This window comes from Mytilus galloprovincialis, chromosome 10 (genome assembly GCF_965363235.1).
Source record: "Mytilus galloprovincialis chromosome 10, xbMytGall1.hap1.1, whole genome shotgun sequence".
Classification (NCBI taxonomy): domain Eukaryota; kingdom Metazoa; phylum Mollusca; class Bivalvia; order Mytilida; family Mytilidae; genus Mytilus; species Mytilus galloprovincialis.
In genome coordinates, this window is record NC_134847.1 from 88193314 (window position 1) to 88215885 (window position 22572).

At 32.3% G+C, this 22572-nt stretch overlaps 1 protein-coding gene across 1 annotated transcript in view; it reads left to right on the forward strand.

The window, feature by feature from the left end:
• Nucleotides 1–22572, forward strand: part of LOC143048697 (receptor-type tyrosine-protein phosphatase eta-like) — a 129835-nt gene that overhangs the window by 39012 nt on the left and 68251 nt on the right. Inside the window, exons 20-25 of the mRNA XM_076222511.1 lie at nt 3647–3916; nt 4747–5016; nt 6207–6509; nt 12322–12612; nt 18786–19061; nt 20004–20261. Coding sequence (XP_076078626.1) covers nt 3647–3916; nt 4747–5016; nt 6207–6509; nt 12322–12612; nt 18786–19061; nt 20004–20261 — 1668 coding nt within the window. The remainder of the gene's footprint in view (nt 1–3646; nt 3917–4746; nt 5017–6206; nt 6510–12321; nt 12613–18785; nt 19062–20003; nt 20262–22572) is intronic.

Consider the following 22572-nt stretch of genomic DNA (forward strand, 5'->3'; position numbering starts at 1 on the left):
TCGTCTAAACATCAACTCAACAATGTTAGATCTGTAAATTTGCTTTTGCAAATTTTTGGTTCTTCCCTCGCCGGGATTCGAACCCATGCTACTGTGATATCGTGACACGAAATCGCCTGCACTGCAGCCGTCCCGCTAGACCACACGACCACCTGGGCTCTGAAAAAAAGAGCTTTCGCTGGCCGTGTGTTACCTTTCCTCGTCAGTTTTAATCTAGCGGCGTACTACAGTACATGATATATAAGGCATGAAGATGTTATTGTTACAGATCAGCTAAATTATCTATAGTAAAGGATCCTACAAATTAATGTAATATACAGTCACAGAAAATAATTATATTTATAAGTACGTCTGAGTCAGTGACAACTCTACAACAGATGTATCCATCGGATCGAGAAAGCAAATTTACAGATCTAACATTGTTGGGTTGATGTTTAGACGAGTTGTATATACATTATGTACACAGCCATGTATCACCATCATTGATGGCGATCCGATGGATACATCTGTTGTAGAGTTGTCACTGACTCAGACGTACTTATATATATATATACCAAACGTGAACGTGTCAAAATGGTTTTAATTATTTGGATGAATATTCTTCTCAAGCTGTAAGGTTATGACGATTAAAAAATGTTAACCAGATTTTTTTTTTATCGATTTATGAGTTTGGAATAGCGGTATACTACTGTTGCCTTTATTTACAAGAGCAAATTTTGAACCATTCATATTTACCATTTTCTCTTTTGCTTTACAAATTAGTTAACGTGTTATACATATAGGTAAATGAACAGTCTTGAAACCGGACACATATTTTCTCACACAACTGTTATCACAATTTCACACCATCAAATGGCCTACATGTGTTTTTATTGTATTGTGATATATACAGTCATATTCTTTATATAATTTAAAAAAATCTTTATTGTGCCATAAATTTATAATGAATAAGTTTTGAAAAAGTTTGCTTGTTAGTCAGTACAGGTCAGTTTGACATATCTATCAATGGTATGTTTATTTACCGGATTTGTAATCACATAAGCAACACGACGGGTGCCATATGTGGAGCATGATCTGCTTATCCTTCCGGAGCACCTAAGATCACCCCTAGTTTTTGGTGGGGTTCGTGTTGTTTATTCTTTAGTTTTCTATGTTGTGTCATGTGTACTATTGTTTTTCAGTTTGTCTTTTTCATTTTTAGCCATGGCGTTGTCAGTTTGTTTTAGATTTATGAGTTTGACTGTCCCTTTGGTATCTTTCGTCCCTCTTTTATGCTCGTTGGTGAAGTTACGCTCAATAGCTGCTTATAAAAGCCAATGTATTGCAGCGGCAATAGTGTTATCAAAAAGACCTCAATAAATTTATTATCATTAAAACTCTGACATGACATCGAAAATATAACCATACATTTTTGCAGGTTTTAAACGAAATGTTTATTCCAAGCAGTTGAGAATTAACATGCAAAAGTTTTGCTTTTCTTTGAAAAAGTGCTTTGATGAAACCTATACCGATTATTTTAGACATCGTTTTCTTTTTTACGCAAATATACTGTTGATTCACAGATCAAACGCATACAATTAACACCGACTATTCTAACTAAAAGGTTTTGGAATGTTGTGCCAAAAGTAAGAAAGTAAAATCATGTTTTATATGTTTAACAGGTTGGGAACTCTACCTTATATGGATATGCATGAATAAGCATACTTATGTCCTCGCACATGTGATTGTTTATTTACGTGTGACGTTATTTATTTTTACCTAGGTTTTTGACCAATCCAAAAAATGAGTAACAATGCATGATGTTCTACTACATGTTTACAATCAACCGAAAACACGTGTTATTTACTGAAATACAACACATTTTTTCATGCATTGCGGGATTCACAATTTTGCTTAGGTTTTCACTTTTTGTATGCACATTTATAGTTCGTGATATAAAGTATTCTTTCCATGCTCAGATTAACGAATAGTTGTTTCTATGCAAAGAAAATAGAGTTTGAAATGCCGATATATACCCATTAATATGATTGATGATGACACGGAGATCTTAGGTATTCGTGCACAAGACAGCAACGAAACAACAGTGAAGAACACAATTACCAATAAGACAAACTAACTAGTGTAAAGCTAGCCGTTTATAACAGTCGGTGCTAATTTTCATCAGGACAGCAACTTTCGTATAGATACTAAAAAAAATATATTTAAGGGATCCAATTGAATATTGTGTTCGTAAAAAGGTGAAGACTTATAAGAGTGTGTCAAATATCTGTTCGGGTCATAAAAATTTCACAGTTTAAGAAAATATATGATATTGTACCTTCTTTTCAGATTAAAAAGTAATTCAAATCGAATTAGAGTACTATTATTTAATTTGTCTTTAAGAAACAACAAAGTATAATCTGGGGAAATTTATTGCCGATTATACGGCATGGGTTCTCCTCATTGTTGAAAGACATTGCGGTTGCCTTTCATTACTTACATCCACTTCATTTGAACTTTAAGTGGATACAGTTGTCCCACTGGCAACCATATCACATCTCCTTATTTTTGTATACAAATATCTTTCAGAAAGATCGGTTTTCCATTATTAGATATTTACTGTAGAATACTAAGTAATATTTTCATATTTAGATTTGACAGGTATAGAACGTGCATAAAGTCTTTGTCATCAATTATAGACGGACTTTATCGATGGACAAAACTCTTCAACATTTGTTTAGCTATTTATTGTCCCGCCTTTATAAGAATTGTTTTGTAGTATACCGAATAAGATGTCCTAAACTTCAAGTCCAAAAGTTTACATATCCAGTTTAGATAGTACTGTTTCTGTGCCAGTTCTTCGTGTTTTTCGAAGTATAAATGTTTTATAGTTTCACGCCGTGAAATTAATGCACAGGTACAATACTTAACAAGGATTAAAACCTCTCACAGTCAACTACCTTAACAAGGTGAAAAAAGCCGAATCAAGAAGCCAGTTAACAATACATTTTTAATCTGCGCATGCAAATTGAAGATTATGTTATATATATATAACATATTCGCAGAACAAAAACATGTATTATGAGAGTCCCTTACACTTTATTAGTCGACAGTGTTCCAACTCATTCCACGTGTTTTCAAGTGATATTAATCTCGTAGTAGCCCACAATGCATTGTCGTATATTGAGTCGATTGGTCAGTCTTTCAAGGCCATATTGGCCTTGTGATTTGGAAATTACTATGCAAATATATTCTGACGTCAGGAAATCTAGAGTTTTCGACCTGTTTAAGGAAACTTATTTGATTGATTGTAAATTTATGTGGTTTTACAACTGCAGAACTATTGAAAGGTAAAGTATTCCATTAAAAAAAATTGACCCAAAATAGATATCTTCAATAAAAAAGGGAAACCCTTTAAAAAGGAAAAAGACTTCTAGAAAATCCTGTTATGATTATTCAAATTTGTTTAAAAAAAGATAGCGATGTTTCAATAGCAAGAAAAAAAAAATCATTTGGGAAAAAAATATTTGCACAATTTAAAAATAGACAGATACAAATAACTTGCACGTGTATTCTTAAAATTTATATTTTTGATACATAAATCGTAAATACTTTACATCATGTATCAACTCCTATCAAGTTAATTCTCTATATCGTTATTCTTTAGTTCCAAGCCCCCCGAAATCTGTATATATTAGAGATGTTACGACAGACAAGCTTGGTTTAGAAATTGTTCATGGAGAAGGACGTGCTGATAGTTTTGACGTGCTACTTAATCAACTTTTCTACAGTAATGTTTTTGTAAAGAAGAACTCCAGTGTTACGAGAACAGATATTAACGGTTTGGAACCAGGAACTTTATACCAACATTTTTCAATGATAGCAGTGTCAAATGGTGTCAACAGTAGTCAAACAACAGTGCCTGATTGCTCAACCAGTAAATTATATATTATATTATCAAATCCTGTTAAATACAAAATCCATATATCGAGAAAATATGTCTATTATTTTAATTACCGCTTCAAATAAAGAAAATCTGACAAAGACGGACACTACATTAATAGATAATCAATAAGAACTGTCTTGCGACTTATTATAGGAGTTATTGACCTCAAATTGCGAATATTACTTTATTTTTTCATTTAATGTCTCATTTATGGGCATCACGTTTTTTGGTCTGTGCATCTGTCTGTTCATTCGTTCGTCCGTCCGTACGTTCGTCAGCCTGTCCCGCTTCAGGTTAAAGTTTTAGGTTGAGGTAGTGTTTAATGAAGTTAAAACTTAGTAAAGATGTTTTTTATGAAATGATCTTTCTAATGGTATGCCAAACTAGAGATTATATCCCATTTTCACGGTCCACTGAGCATAGAAAATGATAGTGCGGATGGGGCATCCGTGTACTTGGGACCCATTCTTGTTGTCTATTATCTTGATAACAACAATAGATAGAGGAAACTTGAACAGGTGGAAACGCCAAATAAAACCGGTCATTTTCAATGTTGAGTGGTTTTTTTGGATGATACAAGGAAAGTTCGAATCCAGTATATTTTTTAAACACTCAGCCATTTTATCTTCGAACTTTTTTTATATATAATTGTTCTACAGCATCCTTTGATAAATCAAACGATCTTTTTTTTCTTTCAATTTTCACATTAAAAACGATAACAAATGAGTATGAAATGACGTAAACTTGACATGCAAGTCAAACCTAACCTCAGTAAAATTTGGATATTTAATTTATTTCTTGATTTTGTTGTTTTATTGCAGAGCCAAGCATTCCAGATAATGTGCTCGTTAAATCAGAAACAACAGAAACAATTAGCATTACCGTTACTAAAGGCGCTGGAATCGTTCAAAGATACTATATACTGAAAAATGAAACATATTACAAAACGGTTAATGTTACCAACAACAGTTTAAAAACCAACACCTTGATTGACAAGCTACAGCCAGGCACAGCATATACTAGTTTTTCTGTCGTTGCTATGTCTAATAATTTAAACAGTACAGAAATAGTTATCCGTCCTCATGCTACATGTAAATATAAACAATTATATGGTATTACTTTCAAAATCGAATGTTCAGAGTGATGTACAACTTTTTTTTATAATTGAAGAAGGTTTCGGAAGTGAAAAATTAATTACGTAGAAGTGTTTTGATTTTTTTTTGTCACTTCTTTTAAGTTGATATCTAAATGCTTTGAATCAAACATCTCATTTCATAAATTTCTAATAGTGTTCGAAATGAATATAATTTTATATCGGACTAATGCGGGTCAAAATAACAAAATAAACAGAAAAAGTAGTGTAGGGAATCGAAGCATTACCCTTAATCCCTGCATTTCCCTAAATTTACATGATTTCTGGTTCAGTATACACATTAATTGCAATCTTGAACAGGATCCAGAGAGATCAAATTGCAAAACTTTACTGACTGTTACATATTTTGATTATAGTTTTTTTTCAGATGTACAAGGCTTATAATTCGATACACAATTAACCAATTCATTTGATTTATAAAAACAAGGATGCAGAATGATTGGCAATGAGTCAATCCTCTAGAAGAGACTAAATGACACAGAAAATAAAAGATTTAGGCCACCCTACGGCCTTAAACAATGAACAAATCACATTAGTCAAGTCGGTTGCAATCTTTCACAATATCGACGATAAAGTCTCCATGGTATAGAACATTTGCACTGAATAGAATCTAAACAATTTGAATACACCTATCCAATTTGCTTAGAATTAAATAAAATGTTAACTTATAGCAAACTCATAAAAGATTGCACTAGTAAACTATTGTGGATCTCAAACGATCATTTAAATCGTAAAATATAATAAAGTACCAAACCATCAAGTATTTAGTAATTTTTAGGTTTTCAGTCAATTTAAGGATTTATTATTCCGTACCGTCAATACATGATCTGTTCAGTCTCTGTTGAGACTTTTCAGTAGATCTTTTGTACTTGTACATTTTTAATAACAAACTAAATTTCCTAAAGCTTCAGAACAGTATTGAGTTGACTGCAAACTAATTGTATGAACAGTACTAAATTTACCATAAAGCAAAATTTGTGAAATCGACTTTTATACTTCAGAAGGCTTTATTTACTAGATTTGTGTTAAAAGAATAATTCAAATTTTGGCGATGAAATGCATTTATTTATGGTCTTTAATAGTACTCCAATAAATGTCTACTTAAATATCACAAACGAATAATTTCAGTACCACAAAAACCTCTCGATATCATACAAAAGACATCTGAATTATCTGGCATGGTTGTAGAAGTTACAGCAAATAGCAAGGCAAATCATGATTTGATACTTGTAATAAAGGATTTCAAGAACAACACTAATGTTTCAACAGCAGAAATTAATTCCAAGAGAACCAGTAATGGATTCTTGTATACAGTATCTGAAATGCAGATTGGAACGTGCTATCATTTAGTAGTTTATTCTACTTTTTCTGCGTTCGATGTTGATTATACCAATCCTGATGGACTAAAAACAACGATTCCAGTATGCACATGTAAGTTCAAATAAACAAGTGATTTGTCTTTGAATCTGTTGTGTCTTATTAAGGTGTTTTAGCAACAAAAAATGCTGATTAAAGAAAGGTAAAACACTAGCTTTATATAACATGACATGTATAAAAAGTAAACAAGAGAGTTAATTGTTTTAATTTTGAGAGTTGACTTTAATCCTCAATTGTTAGAACTGGTTCAATCCAATTAGTTATGATCATATTATAAGATACAACTTAATTGTGCAGTTGATGATTTTGAATATATTTTAAGTGCACTGATGAAATAGAAAATCATCTAAGTCATTTTCTAGACTTGTTTTTGATACTCGTGACTATCAAAGTTGCATCACCTGACAACATATTTGTATTTCTCATCTCAGATATGGACTTAAACGCAGCCTTTTATTTCAATTCCTCATCAATAAATTTTATGTCAAGATGACATATTTTTAAGACCCTCGATTCTGACTTTTACAAAATATTAATTCTCCACGAGTTGTTTCGCAGACTCTTACGCAAACTTTAATCAGTCACTCATATGTGAAATGTAGGTCAAGATAACCTTATTTTTATCAAGACCCCTTGGTTATTCAAGACTCATCTCATGAAGTATAACGTTAATACAGATAGATGGGGAGTCGTGGTGTAGTGGTTTAAGAAATAGTGCAGAGGACTATTAACACAAATGTTCCTGGTTCGATCTCCATTCCGGTTTTCCATTATCCCCATTTGCGAGTGTGATCTTGAGAAACGATAATAGTCCGTCGGAAGGAGACGATAAATGGCTGACTCGTGTTAAAAGAGAGCCATATCTCTTGCCCGTAAAATACACCCTTGTAGATTCTAAAAAAGGGAAGGCTAATTCCGCAAAAATTTAAAGACAGCACTCGCACCTGCAATGTGGAAAGGGATTAATATAAGTTGCAATAACTTGTTTCCCAATCCACTATAAAAAAAAAGTTTAAACTAGATAGATGGAATTGAACTTGATGGTACTAAATCCCTTCACCAATTTCATTTGACAAAAGATATAAATATTTTAAAGCAAACAAATATCTAATTATTCCCCAGTAAAGGTTGAGAAATCCCAGACATATTGTTTTATTTCTATTCGCTTTTGGTGAAATTTAAGTATCAACATACAGTCATAAAAATAGGAATGTAGCTTTGTATGATATTTAACCATGAATTCTGTTCAAACCAATGCGAAGGGTCAACTTGAACTTACTACCAGAAATATTTATCATTGTTAAATGCACTACAAACCAGTTACAGTCTGAAATGGCCTATATCCGTACTCGACTGTACTGATTTGTAATCGACCATTATGAATTGGTCTGAATTTTACTTGACATTACTCGACCCCAGTCTTAACCGTACTCGACTGTAGTGATTTGTACTTTACCCTTATCTTTGACATTGAAAATAGTCTGAAGTATTACTCGACCAGTCTGAAACAGTCTTAACCCGTTCTCGACCTGTACTCGACCTATTTTTTTAGTCTTAACCATACTCGACCAAAGGTCTGAACAATACTCGACCTGTCTGAACTATACTTTACCCTCTACTTTTTTAATTTGAACTGTTAACATAAAATAGGCTACCTATCCTTTGACTAACGAGTTTTACGGAGATAAAAAAAATCAAAATAAAGATGTGAACATTTCCCTGGGTTTCACATAATTGAAATTTAGAAATTATTTCCAGAAAACATTTTTGACGAATGGAAAAGCCTCGGTCACACCTTACCAGATAGCACGAACGGACGCCTAACGGATGAAAATAAAAGTTGTCCGTTGACAAAAATCTTATCCGTTTGGAGTCCGTTGATGTACTGACCGAATAAAACGGACGTGTAACGGATGCATAACGGACACACACCATGCAGAACGGATGTCGAACGTACATCCAACGGACGAGTACCGCATAAAACGGACACCTAACAGAAGCGTACCGGATAAAACGGATGAACAAGATATACGGAAAAATCAAAGGCGACAATAATAATACATGTAAATCGCATAAATATTCAAAATGTTTCTGTGTTACTGGTTTTGGTTTGTTCTTCAAAATTCCGCCAAAGGGTAGTGTCTGGCCTGAATAAGAATTGCTTGATTGTGAAGACGTGCCTATACTCTAAGATCGATTATGAATAATAAGAATTCATGAACATTAAGAAATCTGACATACCAATAATTGGCATTTCTGACGCGAAATTTCCAATTGGCATTTATCCGTTTCAGATCCGTTCATCATCCGTTTTATCCGTTATACGTCCGGTAGAAGTCCGTTTCTCATCCGTTCAACATCCGTTTTATCCGTTAAACGTCCAAGAGAAGTTCGTTGGTGTATTTATCATCCAGACCTCCAACGGATGTATAACGGACACGTAACGGATACAAAACGGAAACGAAACGGACGAGTACCGTACAAAACGGACACCTAACGGACGTTTAACGGACATTTTATCCGTTGGACGTCCGTTCAGAGTTAACATGCTCAAAATTTTCCATCGGACAGAACGGACGTCGACGGATAAAACGTAAGCTTAACGGACATGCAACGGATATGGACGGACGTCCAATGGATAAGAACGGACGTATAACGGACATGAACGGATTGAAAAATAATTATCCGTTAAGCGTCCGTTCGAGCTATCCGGTAAGGTGTTACCGAGGCTTAAGAGCATACGATACGGTTACAGGGGAGGTAATGACGTGGCTAACGTAAAATGTTATTTTCGCGACGTCAAACTATGACATATCGGGAAAAGATGCATTTTTCGACTGATTTTTATCATTCAAACTGATTAAATTTGAAAACGAGTGCATGGACCCCTTTTTTTTAAAACGATATTTTGTTTTATTTTGCAGGAAGATTATGTGGACCAAATTTGATAAAACTGTAAATAGTGCAAATTTTTAATTTTGATAAATATACAGCAAAAAAATACGTTTTTTTCTCAATTTGTGAACATTTGATAAATATGAGTTAATTCTGAATAAAAATTTGCATAAATTTTTAGGATACTTATAAAATACAGAAATTACAAATTATTTAACAAAAAACAATATGTGTTTATCTATTAAAACAAAAAAGTTATGGCTTTCTTTCGAAAGGGAAAATACGGCCACAAATCCGAATTTTGAGCAAATATACAAAATTTCGACCTCATTTAACTCAAAAAGTAGCACAGGAAGTAAAATTGAGAATGGAAATGGGGAATGTGTCAAAGAGACAACAACCCGACCAAATAAAAAACAACAGCAGAGGGTCACCAACAGGTCTTCAATGTAGCGAGAAATTCCCGCACCCGGAGGCGTCCTTCAGCTGGCCCCTAAACAAATATATACTAGTCCAGTGATAATGAACGCCATACTAATTTCCAAATTGTACACAAGAAACTAAAATTAAAATAATACAAGACTAACAAAGGCCAGAGGCTCCTGACTTGGGACAGGCGCAAAAATGCGGCGGGGTTAAACATGTTCGTGAGATCTCAACCCTCCCCCTATACCTCTAACCAATGTAGTAAAGTAAACGCATAAATGTATTTTTTTTATAATATATTTGATTAAATCAGGCAAAAAATAGCCTATAAGGAAATTTTTATCAAACTGTAAATACGGGATCAAAACTGTATCGTATGCCCTTAAGCAATACAAGATTTATAACATTAACGGTACCAATTTTTCTGCTGCAGATGCGCATTTCGACAATAAATATCTCTTTTTGGTAATGCAATTGAAAGAAATTATGTATATAAACATATAGATATATGTATAAGGTATCAGAATGCGAGATCTTGTCAATCCGATTGTCGCAAAGATGAGCATTATGGGTAATAAATGCAAGGACAACTAATCCTACTTTCTTGTGTCTTTTTGCAATTATACAAACCTCAAACTAATTCACAAAACACCTATCCGGATAACAACTAGTATCCTTATGTTATGGTACTGTAAAAATGAGCTTATAACGTTCTTTGGACATCGTTCAAATCTTAAATTTCTTTAGAATGTCGTTTACCAATTAAATCCCTTTTTAACGCTTTTAATTCGTCAGAAAATGATACGCATAAAGAAACTAATAAAACTGTTAATCGCAAAAACGTTTATATATTAACAATTGACCATGATTTACTCTATATTAAAAGAATTGAGAAAAATATCAGAACTGTTAGTACCATATCAAAATGTTCCCCTACTCATTATACTGCAAAAGGTTTTCCAATGGGATTCGAAAGTTTTGTTAACAATTGTGTATCAGCATCGCTTTTTTGTTTTTGCCAAAATTTTGTCTGCCTCTCTTCAAGTTCCTATTATTCCCGCTGTATTTTTCGCTTGCACATACTGTAAATCTATTAAAAATATGTGCGCTTTATGGATAAAACTGATTTGATATATTGAGAAAATTATGAAAGACATTTTTTTAGATGTGTTGCTATTAATAAATTTATGAAAATTGCTTAAACAGTTTAAACTTTTATGTTTACATTGATGTTGACATTTACAAATAATTTTATATGGGTCATCTCCAAGTGAACATTATTGACAAATTTTAAAACGAATAACGCAAACAATGTTTTACCATTCAAAACAATTAAACAAGCTGTGACTCCTGCATTGGTTCGTTACGCTTGCATTACAAAAACAGCAGAAATATTTAAAATTCGACGAAGTTTTCTCCTAATAAGACCACAAAGACCTATTAATCTATAATTCTTCTTTTTCCAAATGATGTCCAAAATGTTTTCTTTGATAGAGTTGTTAATTTTTAATATACCAGCGTTTTCATTTTCCGTTTTTTTTGCAGTATTGCTTGGCCTTTCATAAGAGGATATGTATTATTTAATGTCCCGAAACCCTGAATAAAAATAATAAATGATTCTCAATTATACCGTCAATATTGTACCCACTACCATTGAGAGTTTTCTCAGTTTACCTCTTTAGCTTTGTATTCATTTAGAGATGGTCGCTGTTCCAAATTGAGAAAATTTTGATGAAACACAGAAATGCACCAATTTGATTTCAACATGTATTATGGACAAGCGCACTCAATTACAGGCTCCTGACGTATAGGATATGGCGGGGTTAAATCTATTTTTTAAATGTCTAGAAACAAAACATAGCTAACGTTTTATTGCTGTCGTTTTTTTTTTCAAAAGTTCAATTGGATATATAATCTAAAGATTTAATCGCACTAAGGTTAATAGCTGACAAGATCAGTATGTATAACAGTGAATTTGATGCACGTTACGAAATTCTTGGTTTTTTTTGTACTTTAATAAGATTTGAAAACATTCTTTTCAATTTTACCATAAATAAAGGCAACAGTAGTATACCGCTGTTAAAAAATCATAAATCTATTTAGAGAAATCAAATCTGAGTTACAAACTAAAACACAGCAGTTATAAGAGGAAAACAACGAAACAACAGAAACACTGATATGCAACAAAATAAAAACAAACGACAAGGCAACACACACAGAAACGAAATATAAGATAACAACTTCCATTCCTACTTGGTACAAGACATTTAACCAAAAAACAGGTGGGCCAAAAAGGTGTATAAGAAGAATCCATGAAATTACTTTCTGTTGAAATGAAATGCCACGACACTTAAAAATTATTTTAAAAGTCAAGAATGTAATGGCATTATTCTCGAACTATTAGCTTTTGGAATCAAGGCAGTTCTTCAGAAAGTGAGATTTCATGACCATTTACAAGCAGTTTGTATCTACGATTCCAATTTGTGTAGAAAAATGTAAACCTCAATGTAATCCTTAACCGAAAACACTTCTACATATTTTACAGTACCAGAGAAACCAGTTAGCATCACACAAAACAGTTCAAATCTAACGAGTATGACATTTGATATTGGTTACAAAAACAGTTTGGACATTGAAGCAATTGTCATAATGGTAGTAATTAAAGATATGAAGAACCACAACATATCATCCATCAACTGCAAGAGAACCACGCATCGATATACATGTACAGGAAATAATTTCGGCGTTGGAAATTGCTACCAGGCCTGTGCTTTTTCACGTTTGAATGCTATATATCTTAATCGTGATCCGATTTGCATAGAAAAAGCTTGTACACGTAAGTCGTACTTTATTAATTTGTGATATATTTGTATCCAAAATATTCAACAAAAATCCCAAATTCAAAGGTATATTCTAAAAGGGATAGTTTAAAGATGAGGAATTATCAATCAGTTGAATTCTAGTATTGAATAATCTGCAAGGACATTGACCATTCTTAAAAAAAATACTTAACTTTTCTCGTTTTACATGAAGTTGTCCTTTAAAATAATTAATTCGATATTAAACATAAAAAAGTGATACTATTCATTTTAACTTTCCTATGTACACTTATTATACAATTCCATTTTTGCTATACCGTTGCATACACAAAGCTCAAAAAGTTCAATGGTAATATTCATGACCAAATAAGTGTTTTAGAATGTGAATTTCATGTGAGCATAAAAATAAATTAAGATGTTTTTCATGATTATGATGAAATTAAAAAAAAATAGTTGTTTTATAATAACTTTAATTTTAAACATCACATGAAATTTACGTGATATTGTGTTGGTGATTTTCACAAGAAATTCAATTGAGTTTCTTATTAGATTAATGTGAAACTCACATAATCTGATTTCACATGACTTAAACAGGTCCAGAACTCTAGATTTCCTGACGTCAGAATATATTTGCATACTAATTTCCCAAATAGATCGTAAACATGACCTTGAAAAACTGACCAATCGACTCAATGAACTGCAATGCATTGTGGGCTACTACGTGTTTACTATCACTTTAAAACACGTGGAATAGATGGGAAAACTGTCAATTTATATAGTGTCTGGGACTCTCAAAATACATGTTTTTGTTTTCCGAATATGTTTAATGTAAAATATATAACATAATCTTCAATTTGCATGCTCAGATTAAAAAAATATTGTTTTTTGACTTCACGATTCGACTTTCTTTTTGGCCTTGTAGTTGGACAGGTTATGGCCATTGTTATGCATTGTACCTGTGCATTAATTGCACGTGAAACAGTGAAATTTCAAATCGAGTGACCACTGTCCAGTATAAAAATCATTTGAGCTCTTTTAAACCTGTCATTACGGTTTGAAGGAATGGGTTACACGTTTATCTATATATCGATTTATGCTATCGGACTTTTCGTATCTTGTATAAGTATAATGCCATTTCAAAAATAATGCTGCTTCGAAAAACACAAAGAACATGGAACTGAAATACTACGTAATTTCAAGCATGTCCCCGCGGTGGCGTTACAAGCTGCCCTGCAATATGGATGTTACGACAGACGCAGACTTATCTGCACTGGATGTGTAAACTTTTTGTCAGGACCTGATCTAAAAGTAAGTACATCATATTTATTATTCTAAAAATATATGTTATAAAAATGTGTAAGGGTTCCGCGGAACCCAGTATCTCAGCTTTTATTTATGAATTTAATGAATGTTTTATAAGAACCTTTACTGCAGACTGTATATGTTATGTTAACTGGAAGTCCATAAATAAGTTATATACGGAAAATTAGGAAATATATATGATTTCCTGTTTTATAATTCTTTTTGAATACTAGCGGAGTTTGATCATAATAAAATTGAGAATGGAAATGGGGAATGTGTCAAAGAGACAACAACCCGACCAAATAAAAAACAACAGCAGAGGGTCACCAACAGGTCTTCAATGTAGCGAGAAATTCCCGCACCCGGAGGCGTCCTTCAGCTGGCCCCTAAACAAATATATACTAGTCCAGTGATAATGAACGCCATACTAATTTCCAAATTGTACACAAGAAACTAAAATTAAAATAATACAAGACTAACAAAGGCCAGAGGCTCCTGACTTGGGACAGGCGCAAAAATGCGGCGGGGTTAAACATGTTTGTGAGATCTCAACCCTCCCCCTATACCTCTAACCAATGTAGTAAAGTAAACGCATAACAATACGCACATTAAAATTCAGTTCAAGAGAAATCCGAGTCTGATGTCAGAAGATGTAACCAAAGAAAATAAACAAAATGACAAAAATACATAAATAACAACAGACTACTAGCAGTTAACTGACATGCCAGCTCCAGACTTCAATTAAACTGACTGAAAGATTATGATTTCATCATATGAACATCAGGCACAATCCTTCCCGTTAGGGGTTTAGTATCATACCATCATAACATATATGAGAAGAACATAACCCGTGTCATGCCAACAACTGTTTTTAAAAAAAAAAAAAAAAAAAAAAAAAAAAAAAAAAAAAAAAAAAAATGTGTTTAGTTCCGATGCAAAGACCTTATCAGTGACTCAATATTAACGCCAAAATATGCAATCTTTAATGACTTGACAACAGTATCGTAATTATATCCCTTCTTAATAAGTCTATTCAAAGGTTTTGTAAGTTTCTGAGGTGAATACTGACACCTTTGTGCTTTATAAAGAATATTACCATAAAAAATTGGATGTGAAATACCTGAACGTATTAGAAGTCTGCATGTTGAGCTATATTTACGAATGATGTCTTTATACCGATGATAAAATTTAGTAAATGTTTTGACTAGTTTGTGATATCGAAAACCCTGGTGTAATAATTTTTCAGTAATACATAAATTTCTCTCGTTAAAATCTAAAACATTGTTACATACACGAGCGAATCGTACAAGTTGAGATATATAAACACCGTAGGATGGTGACAAGGGAACGTCACCATCTAAAAACGGATAATTAACGATAGGAAATGAAAAATCATCCCTTTTATCATAAATTTTAGTATTCAGCTTTCCATTAGTGATATAGATATCAAGATCGAGAAAAGGGCAGTGGTCATTGTTAGTATTAGCTTTATTTAAAGTAAGTTCAACAGGATAAATTTCATTAATATACATACTGAAGTCGTCATTATTGAGAGCCAAAATATCATCCAAATATCTAAAAGTATTATTAAATTTGTTTATCAGATGTTGTTTCGATGGGTCTTTGCTTATTTTTGTCATAAATTGTAACTCATAACAATACAAAAACAGGTCCGCAATAAGTGGTGCACAGTTAGTCCCCATTGGAATTCCGATAATCTGACGATATACGGAATCCCCAAAGCGAACAAAAATGTTATCTAGTAAAAATTCAAGGGCATATATAGTATCAAAGCATGTCCAATTAACATAGTTTTTTTGTTTATTGCTACTAAAAAATGACCTTAAAGAGTTTGAACATATATATTCACATTCTGATTTTTTGAATGCCCATTTAATTAGGTGTGTGAATTTTTTCTTAATGAGAATGTGAGGCAATGTGGTATACAGGGTAGAAAAATCAAAACTTTGAACAGATTCAAAATCACCAATATAAGCATGCAATTTATCAAGTACTTCCAACGAGTTCTTGACACTCCAAAAGTAATTTATTCCACTATTTTCGAAGGCCTTATTTGAACAATTTATTATCAGGTTTTTAATTGTACCAAGTGTGCTGGTAAGAAGAATAGACAATTTAGTAGTTGAACAATGGCTTGAAGACGAAATAAATCTATATTTGTAAGGGGTTTTGTGTAGCTTCGGAAGCCAATACATAGTTGGGACTTTCATTGTATTTGGCTCTGCTTGTAAAGCGGTGGCTAAAAGTTTATGTTTGTTACAGATTTCGTTTTCTGAAAATGGAGTCAGTTGGAATGTTGGTGAATTGGTGATTTCCTTTTTCAGAACCTCAATGTAAAATTTACGTCAAACGATAATAATATTATTAGCAGCTTTATCTGCCGGGACAAAAACAAATTCCTTGGCTAGTTCTTTTAGTTTATGTTTGATACGAGAAATAGGTTTATTGTGGTTATTGTTTATAGTAAAATGTTCTTTAAAATGTTGAATACGTATATCAACTATCTTCATTACTGAATTAAAAAAAGAGTCCAAAGATTTTATGTCAGCTTTTTCCCGTTTTATCCATTTCATACAGTAAGTATGGAGTGAGTCGTTGATGATATTACGACACTCATTCCAATTAATAATTGACGGGGGACGATATTTAGGTCCTTTACTGAGGAATGATTTTAACTCTCGGTCTTGAACGATGTTGAGATCTCCTGTTATAACATGGGAAATGGGTCCATAAATATATTCGGAATTACTGCAATTACATGAAGTAGGTGTATTTTCACTGATATTAACATCTTTACACAATTGACTATAATTAAACACAAATTTCCGGGTAGATTTCTTGTAAACAAGCTTCTGTCCAAGTTTGGGAGAAATCTATGATAGTTATGAAAGTTATTGAAATTTAAAATTTTTTAACCAAAGAGTGAATGTTATGTTAACTGGCAGAACAATTAACTTAATCCATTTATAAGTTAAATACGGACAAACAGGAGTTTTTTTTTAACAAATTTATATATCTGGATACTATCTTATGATCATAAACAAACTTTTGTCCAAGTTTGGTAGAAATCAAGGATAGTTTAAGAAAGTAATAAAAATTTCAAAAACTTTAAAAACGAAGGTAATATTTTTGGACGACGCCGATAAAACGGAATGTAGGATCGCTATATATATATGTCTCGCTATTTCGACAAAAGTCGAAGGCTCGACTAAAAGCGGGGACAGTAAAATCTATTATGTATACTTTTTGTAAATCGAGGAAATCCGCTTGTTGCAAATTTTATTTTTGTAAAAGTTAACGACGATGGACGACGGACGCCGGACGCAAAGTGATATGAAAAGCTCAGTTGGCCCTTTGGGACAGGTGAGCTAAAAAGGTATAAAATCAATTTTGTTTAAAGCTGAGAAATTTTAATATAATAGATGATAGACACTCTTTTTTACGAACCCACAAAATGCATTGATTCCTTATTTTTTTTTAACTCTCTCAATGAAAGTTTAACTTATGGGCAATAGTGTTTTTCACTGTTGTTTCGTTGCTGTATTGTGGACGAATATCTGAAATCTTCGTGTAATCATCAATCATATCAAGGCTAAAAAATTTTCGTTAATCTAAGCATGGAACGAGTACTTTATATCACGGACTATAAATATGGATACAAAAAAATAAAATCTAAGCGAAATTGTGAATCCTACAATTCAGGAAAAAAAGTGTTGTATTTCAGTAAACAACATGTGTTCTCGGATGATTGTAAACACGTAGTAGTCCATCATGCATTGTTACCCATTTAGTTGATTGGTAAAAAACCCAGGTAAAAAATATTTGCGTCATACGTAAATAAACAATAACATGTGCGAGTACATAAGTATGCTAATTTATGTATATCCATATAAGGTAGTGATCCCGACCTGTTAAACCTCACGTGAAATTCATATGAGTAAATTGTCCCTGTGTAGCATATATATGACGTCAAACAGTAAATGTGGAAAGAACGAGAACAGAATTGTTGTACCAAAGCAATGATTGAATTTGATTGATTTAATTGTTATATATATAAACGTAAATGGAGGACAACTGAAACCGCTACTGCTCTCCTAACGATTCAACATGTTTTGAAGTGCAGACATATACTGGTATGATCGGCTGTAAATATAGTGCAGTTATTGCCAAAGTATAATAATTTAAAATTATATTGAATGATTTTTGATGATGGATTATCTCATTAAAGCTAAATACATGCATAAAGGTTTAGCAATATTTGGCCACAAATTTTAATCGACATATTCCATATCAAAAATGACTAAAACAGATATATAATTTAGATATATAAATATGTTAAGATAGATTCTAGATGTGTAATAAATGAGTATAAAATGCGCCGTAGGATACATAGATGTAAATGTCAAAAAATCTTTATGTCATGGTGTGCCGACTATATACAAAATATATAAAGAATTTAACCAATGTCAAAGTCAATAAAAAATGCACTAATTCCATTAAATTTTATTATGATCCATCGAATTATTTAGTAATTTCAACGTATATAAGGTTTATCTAAAATGCATATTTAGCTTACCATCTTACCAAGAACCCCTTAAATAATTGATAAATTTCATAATAATCCAGATCCATTTAAATTCAGCATAACTATGCAACAAGGGCTCTGGTGCGGATTGATATATATTTTTTGATACCTCCATTAACCTTTTTGAATGAGGTCTAGCTAAAACCATTGTACAAACCATACTGAAATGCATTCATGACATAACTGAATACAAGTATTGTAACTTGAAGTTTTTGTTAACTAGGCATTCAAAATATGATGAAATGAAAATTTTTGTAAATAGTATTCTAGTATAATTTTCAGGACCTGGAAAACCATTGGATGTCATACAGTTTTCTGCGAGTGTAAAATCGATAGTTGTGAATGTGAAACCAAACGATACCGGAGTTACAGATAACATAAAAATTAAGGCTGAAACTGGGCCAGGATATCATTATACATGTGTCAATACTAGTTCGTTGTTCGCATGTACTCTAACACAACTGAGTATTGGCGAATGCTACAATATTTCAGCAACGTCTGTCCTAAATGGTTATGAAAGTATAGAATCAACCAAAAATAATTTCAGAATTTGTACGCGTAAGTAAAGACATTTTTCACGATATATATAGTTTTTGTATACCTATAAATAAGGAACCTGACTATGATTTTTTTTTACTCAGCATAATTAACATGCATCATATGATCAAAACTCTACCCCTCCTCTAACAAAAACAAACAAACAAAACAATAAATCAAATCAAAACAACAAAACACAAAAAAAAACCAACGAAACAAAGCACGATGTTTGGTTTAATTGAAATAAATTATATCGGTACCAAAATAATTACAAATACACTGCGTGTATAGACAAGCGTTTCAGCTTAGTTACATATTCCTTATTCGTTACCTGTTCGTTTCTTGTTCCTCATTCCATAACAGCTACTATAATAAGCTCCCAATGATAAATCCCAGCCTTTATATCGGGGGTTGAAAACTTTGTCGTTTTACATTGAATAGAAAGCCATACAATTATACTTAAGTTATTGCCTGCAACAATAACGCCACAAAATAAATCCCATTCTTTTAATTGTGGTGTAGACCTTGTGCTCAAATCTAATAGAGATCCATACAATTATACCCAAGTTATTGTCTGTGAACCTGACAAACAATTGATTTGTTAGACACTTGGTGGCCCCTCATTCCTTAACATCAACGACAATGACCCCAAACATTTATCCCATCTTCATATTGTGGCGAGGAATGTTGTCCTAAAATACTAGTATTGACCAAATGCATATTCTATACTCAAATAATGGTATTAAAGTTTCGAAGGAGTAGTGGGCACAATAAAAACAGTGTTCGGGGAGATAACTCTTACAACGTAAGAGTACGGTTTAACAGGGTCAGTTTCAAAAGGGCAAAAACTGTTCAATATCATGTGCAAAAAATATATGCGAAATCTTGCGAAACCACAATACTAAGCAAGAACAAAATGTGGCAGAAGAAAAAAAATATTATAATTAATAATATTATTTCCAGTACCAAAGAAGCCTTCAAGCATCAATCAAACAAACGCAAATTATACAACGATTTCCGTAGATGTGAATTCGTCCTATGATAGTGTTTTCACTATGGTCAGCAAAATTAAGACTAAACATCTGTGCATAAAAGAAGAATATAATCTTTTTAAGTGTAAAATTGAAGGTCTAAGCAAAGGCACAAATTATACTGTTCATGCCTTCAGTGTTCTCAATGAAAGAAACAGCACGGAAGGAACTTCTGAAAACATCTTTACACGTAAGTAAAAAAAAATCATACTTTTTTATAAACCTTTGTTAATTTCTATCATTTTGTTTTACATTATCATTTCAACAGTAACGATAAATGGCAAGTTATATATAAATACTTTTGTTCCAAATCAGTTTTTTTGTTAGATAGGTTCGGCCTTACAACGATTACATTAGCTTATAATGTTCAAAACAAGAAAGATCTCCAAATTTTGAATTCACTCACTCCTTTCGTTGGTGGTAAAATTGGAGAAATCAAAGCATAAAAAGCACAAAAAGCACAAAAAGACTATTTTTATGAACAAATGTTTTACCTTGCGTTGACGAGGAGCGTAATCTATAATTATTTGTTTCGATACTGAGGAATACCGTCTTTAAAAATAACATTGCCAAATATACATGATGTACTGCTAGTCACAAACAGTGCATTGTTATTTAGAAATACACACACACATTGCTAGACAAGTCGCACACTCTTTTCTATTGATCTATGGGGATCGTTTTCGACTTAAATTTTATCCCCATCAATTTGAGTAGGAACTCTCCATTTTGAATTTTCCTCGGAGTTCAGTATTTTTGGGATTTTACTTTTTAAAGTACAATGGTCATGTTTCTTGCCATATAAATATTCGACCTTAACAACATATTACCATACAGCATGGTCTCTTGTTTATCATATTATGGATGACGATGTTCAAAAGTAACTCGAATAATATGTATGGTAATATTCAATGACCGATTACCACTGAAAAAATTACACATGCACATATTGAAATTAGGAACATGCACAATAGGAAACGTAGCAGGTACACACAACTTCTTTTATTTAACTGATTGGGAACTAAGTCATAAAAACAGCAACTAAAAACACAAGCATGAACCGATTTTACTCTTCTTACATTGGCGACCAATACTTATCTTGGGTATTAGTATAGAATAGTTCCCACTCGAAACACAAAAAAAAAAAACATGTTCGGTAGCCGATATTTATAGTAAAGTAAAATCACAAAAAAGTGAACTCGGAGGAAAATTAAAAAAGGAAAGTCCCTTATGAAATGGCAAATTGAAAAGCTCAAACGAATTGATTACAAAAGAGGGACGAAAGATACCAGAGGGACAGTAAATCTCATAAATCGAAAATAAACTGACAACGTCATGACTAAAAATGAAAAAGGACAAACAGACAAACAATAGTACACACGACTCAACGTAGAAAACTAAAAAGAATAAAAAACACGAACCCCACCAAAATGATTGTATCGAAATGAGTGTATGAAATTAGAGAAAGCAGAAAAAAACAACATTTTTTTCATAGAAAAAAGATTTCATCGAAAATTCTTCATATTTATAACTTTGATAAATTTACATAGTTTTTCTAATATTACAATATTACATGAATTAAACAGTTGATCAAATTTATAGATATTAGGGTTTGACCAGCAGTATGTAGGTAAAAATTTCTTTCTTTCAAACATAAAATGTCCACAATTCATAATGTAATGGTACTCGTCACCAATGTCGTTTGAGTCACAGAGACGGCAGATTCTGTCTTCTCTCGGTAAACCCTGCCACCGTCCAGACTCAATCGGCATAATGTATAAATGAATTGGTAAGGTAAAACAGAAAAATGTTTTTCCAATTGAAAATTATTTTTTAAAATACGATAGTATAAAGTTTTAGGTGATTCTGCAACAAATGCAAAGCATTCTTGTTGAAACTGATCTTTGAGTTTTTGCTCAATACATTTTGACACCCATTTATCAGCAAACTGTGCATTCCATATATTGAACATACCACAATTATCAAAAATATTTTTGATATATGATATCCACAGCGCAATGGGGACATACAAGTATTTATTATAGCCAAGGTTTTCACAATAGCCCAGTATTGCATTAATAATGTCAGAAAAATTCTTTATATCTTTATGTCACAGTGTAGGGAAAACGGTAGTATTAAATTTTCCTAGCATAAGGTTGGCCTTTTGTGTACCCAAGGCAGGTAAAGGAAGTCAAATTAGTAGCTCTGTGATTGAATGTTACGGTACAATATATTTTTTTTTATTTATCTATGAATAACTGCAGTATGTATATTTACAATATAAATTTTGAAACCTATTGAAATATTTTCTTGAGAATTATTCGAAAAGACTTCCAAAATTTCATAAATTTGGTGCAAAAAGACGGTGGGCACGAATAACATAAAGAAGCTCCGTTGGAAGTTGGTCGTGAGACTATTTGTCTTTAATTTTTAAAACAGGATTATAAAGTACTAACACAACATATAATGTTTTATTCAGGTTTTTATCTTAAAAAGTGGTA